At 47.6% G+C, this 3,901-nt stretch overlaps 1 protein-coding gene across 1 annotated transcript; it reads left to right on the top strand.

Moving 5' to 3' along the window:
• On the top strand, positions 1-2,062 carry TLNRD1 (talin rod domain containing 1). Its single transcript, XM_069867285.1, has one exon. The coding sequence runs from the start codon at positions 205-207 to the stop codon at positions 1,264-1,266; it is 1,062 nt and encodes a 353-aa protein (XP_069723386.1). The 5' UTR covers positions 1-204; the 3' UTR covers positions 1,267-2,062.
• Positions 2,063-3,901: the final 1,839 nt, after the last annotated feature.

The following is a 3,901-nucleotide window of genomic DNA, read 5'->3' as shown; positions in this document are numbered from 1 at the left end:
GCCGGGACCCGCCGCCGCAGCGCCCTGAGCGGCGCGGTCTGGCCCAGGTCGCTCCCCGCAGAGCCTTTTCTTGCCTCCCGGCGGTCGATGGGATGATGTTGCGGAAAGGGCAGAGCGATGGTGCCGGGCTGAGTCGGGACTGCGCGGGAGGCGGCGGCGGCGGCGGCGGGGAAGCGAGCGGCATGCGAGGGCCCCCCCGGCGCTATGGCTAGCGGCGGCCCCGGCTCGGCCAGCAGCGAGGGCAGCGGCGGCGCGTCCGGCGGCTCCGTGCAGAGGAAGAAGCTTGTCTCCATCTGCGACCACTGCAAGATCAAGATGCAACTGGTGGCCGATCTGCTGCTGCTGTCGAGCGAGACCAGGCCGGTGAACACCGAGAGCCTGTCCGTCTTCGGCGAGTCCTTCGAGAAGTGCAGGGACACGATCATCGCCAGGACCAAAGGACTCTCCATCTTGACCCACGACGTCCAGAGCCAGCTCAACATGGGGCGCTTCGGGGAGGTGGGGGAGAGCCTGATGGAGATGGGGGAGCTGGTGGTCTCCCTGACCGAGTGCTCTGCCCACGCCGCCTACCTGGCGGCGGTGGAGACTCCGGGCGCCCAGCCCGCCATGCCCGGCCTGGTGGATCGCTACAAGGTGACCCGCTGTAGGCACGAGGTGGAGCACGGCTGCGGGGTCTTGAAAACCACCCCGTTGGCGGATATGAGCCCTCAGCTGCTGCTAGAGGTCTCTCAGAACATGTCCAAGAACTTGAAATTCCTGACGGACGCCTGCGTGCTGGCCAGTGAGAAATCCAAGGATAAATTCGCTAAGGAGCAGTTCAAACTCAGCGTCAAGTGTATGAGCACCAGCGCCTCGGCCCTCCTGGCGTGCGTCAAGGAGGTCAAGACTTCACCCAGCGAGCTGACCAGGAACCGATGCGTCTTGTTCAGTGGACCCTTGGTGCAGTCCGTCTATGCTCTGGTGGGCTTTGCCACTGAGCCCCAGTTTTTGGGTAAAGCTGCCACCATCAATCCGGAGGGCAAAGCTGTGCAAACTGCCATCCTAGGAGGAGCCATGAGTGTGGTATCCGCATGTGTGCTCCTGACCCAATGCCTCAGGGATATAGCCCAACACCCCGAAAGTAGCACCAAAATGAGCGATTACAGGGAAAGGTTGAGGAACTCAGCTTGCGCCGTCTCAGATGGTTGCAACCTGTTATCTCAGGCACTAAGAGAAAGATCTTCACCCAGGACTTTACCGCCAGTGAACTCCAATTCTGTGAATTAACCCCCACATCTTCTGTTTAGAGTCCAGTCATTGCTAAAGGAAAATAATATCCCACCTCCTCTTCCCTTTTTTGTATACCAAAGAATTTGCTTGGATGAGCCCAATCCTTTGATTTCATGTGGTGAAGAAGCAGAACAGCGTATTCAAACTATACATACTAATAAAGGTAGCCAGTTTTGGCTTTGTTTTATTTTACTTTAAGGTCAAGCAAGTATCTGCAGATAAATTTTCCTTTATTCACCAGGGTCTTCACACAAATGGTAATAGCAACTGTTTAAAAGTTTTTTTTTTTTTTAATAGTTGGGGAGGTGGGGGTATCTTAAAAAAAAAAAAAAGGCAAAAAAAAAAGCTTTAATCGCGCTGGGTGCGGTTTTTAAAGTTTGTCTTGTCTTGTCTTCCGAAATTTCCCTTCTAAATTTTACTGTTTGGTTGTGCAGGAAAAAGGTTACCTCAGTTCTCACTCATTTAAAAAAATGAAAAAACCCAACAACACATAGATGATGGATGTAGCTACTATTTTGTTTGTTTTTGTTTTGTATGACTTTATTTTTTATTTTGCATCAAGTGTTAGGTTAGAAGTGCATTCGGTGTGTAGGAGTGGAAGGACTGGAGGTTGTGATTATGTTTTCCATGTGTTGATTTCCAAACTGGGGGAAAAGCTACTGTGAGTGTTTAAACAAACAAACAAAAAGTTACGCTATAACAAAATGATTTTTAATTTTTTTTTTCCAATGTCAGTTTTTATCTTGCATGTACTGGAGTATTTATTTCATCTATTAAAATGTTATGTTTCTCAGATGTCTTTCTGTGAATCTCTTAATACTCGAATAATTGAACAACTAAGCCTGTTTGCATTGTATGTCATTTTCCCCAGAGAATGGGTGGTACAAATGGAACCGTAGTTCTAGACAGCAGCATACAGGCTGCGATTCACTTCTTTCATTCTCATAATTACTGTCCCTCCCGCAATACCAGCCCTCCTCCTCAGGACACCTCTGACAGAGATTCTCTGTGGTTGTATTTATGGAAAGCTGGACAGTGTGGTACGCGTTGGGATTGCTCCGCTGGCTGCGGCAGCAGGGCACGGGCTGGCTCTGTTTGTCTTTATCAGCATTCTGTGTTATCTTTGTGAAGCTTGTGTATTTTAACTCTTGCAGATGTTTGTGGGCCATTTGTGTTAAATTTGTAAGTTTCCGTATTAATTTATTAAGGATATCTTGGAAGCTGCAACCTTGCTGGGTAGCCCTGCTTGTTCCGTGTGTCCGCGTATGCAAAGGTTTGCTGAGTGGGCCCTTGGATTCCTCAGAGGTTTGTGTTGGAGCTCCTCAGTACAGATTTCTGTCAAAGTAGTTTGAGTTTGATGTTGCAGATAATGAGAAAGGTTAGCCAGCTTTTGAGGCCCAGTCTACCTCCTAGTGGAATTCCTTGGGAATTTTGAGAGGACTTTAGGGAATACTGTAGTAGTTCCCATAACTGCAGTGATGATTTTTATTCAGCCTGGTCTTTGTGGGGCTGTGGGGTCTCGTTCCTTTCCGTATGTTTCATGAAAGGTGAATAGAAGCACAGGTCTTCTGGCAAAGAGCCTTCGTTTGTCTGCCCACCTACCTTGCTTCATAGGTCTGCAAATTGAACAATATCGAAAGCTTTTGGAGAATGCACATTTAAAATGTTGTTACCGTGATTTAAGCCTTTCCTGTACAAGTATTGTCCTATTTATTCCTTTGAAGAAGTAAACCTTTTGAGTTTGGTTATGGAGCAGTCCTGGAATGGTGAAAGGTCTTGCTTTTATAGGATTATTGCTTTTCCTGCACATGATGCTTTTACTTAATTTCAAAGGGAGCGAAATATTACTGGGTAGTGGACAAATACATCCTGTTGAAGGAGATATAAGCTAAGCTTCTATATATCTGTATCTTCAAGGTTAGGAAAAAATAATTCTTTGACTTAAGTACAGTGAACCTCAGCATTAGGTTTCATTTATTTTTAAATGAAACTTTTCTGACTTGAGTGAACGGTATGATTAGGACTTTTCTTAGTGAAAAATCAGTCTGAACTATGTTCCTCTGTGTATGGTTTTCTCACTGTGCTCTCTCTGAAACAATACAAGCCTAGCAGTATGTGCTGCAGAGGTATGGGTGTCCGCATCCATGCGCTGTAGTATAAAAGTTCTCTCACTGTTTTCCCATAAATAAATAAATAACTACACATGCTGTTCTAACTTTGCCTTCGATGCCTCCACAGGTTTTTCCTCAGAGGCTGCCTCACATATGCGCACGCACACGTTTTCCCATCTGGATGCCAGGAACAGCTGTAGGACTCCCGAGGGATTCGTAGGAGGCCAAGGCCATCTACAGGGAGGTCCTGTGTCTCTGTAGTGTTTGTGGTTGTCTGCTTAGCTATCCCTTGTATCTCCCTCCCTTGTAGCGTGGCTCCATGGAAGTTGAGATAGCGTCCTGATTTACTCTTCCTTCTTTTCCACAGTTGCACTGAGGGGAAGGAGGAAAAAAGGGAGTCTAGCAAACGTAATGCTTTCAGGATGTGCTATCTTCTGTGGCTGCAGACAGGAGGTGAGGAATGGGCTCCACCCTTCCTTTGCATAGATCCTCCGTGGTGGTGCAGAGCTTCGTGTGGGACG

Source organism: Phaenicophaeus curvirostris, chromosome 12 (assembly GCF_032191515.1).
Source record: "Phaenicophaeus curvirostris isolate KB17595 chromosome 12, BPBGC_Pcur_1.0, whole genome shotgun sequence".
NCBI lineage: Eukaryota > Metazoa > Chordata > Aves > Cuculiformes > Cuculidae > Phaenicophaeus > Phaenicophaeus curvirostris.
The sequence above is the reverse complement of the archived record's forward strand: the minus strand, read 5'-3'. Positions and strand labels throughout refer to the sequence as shown.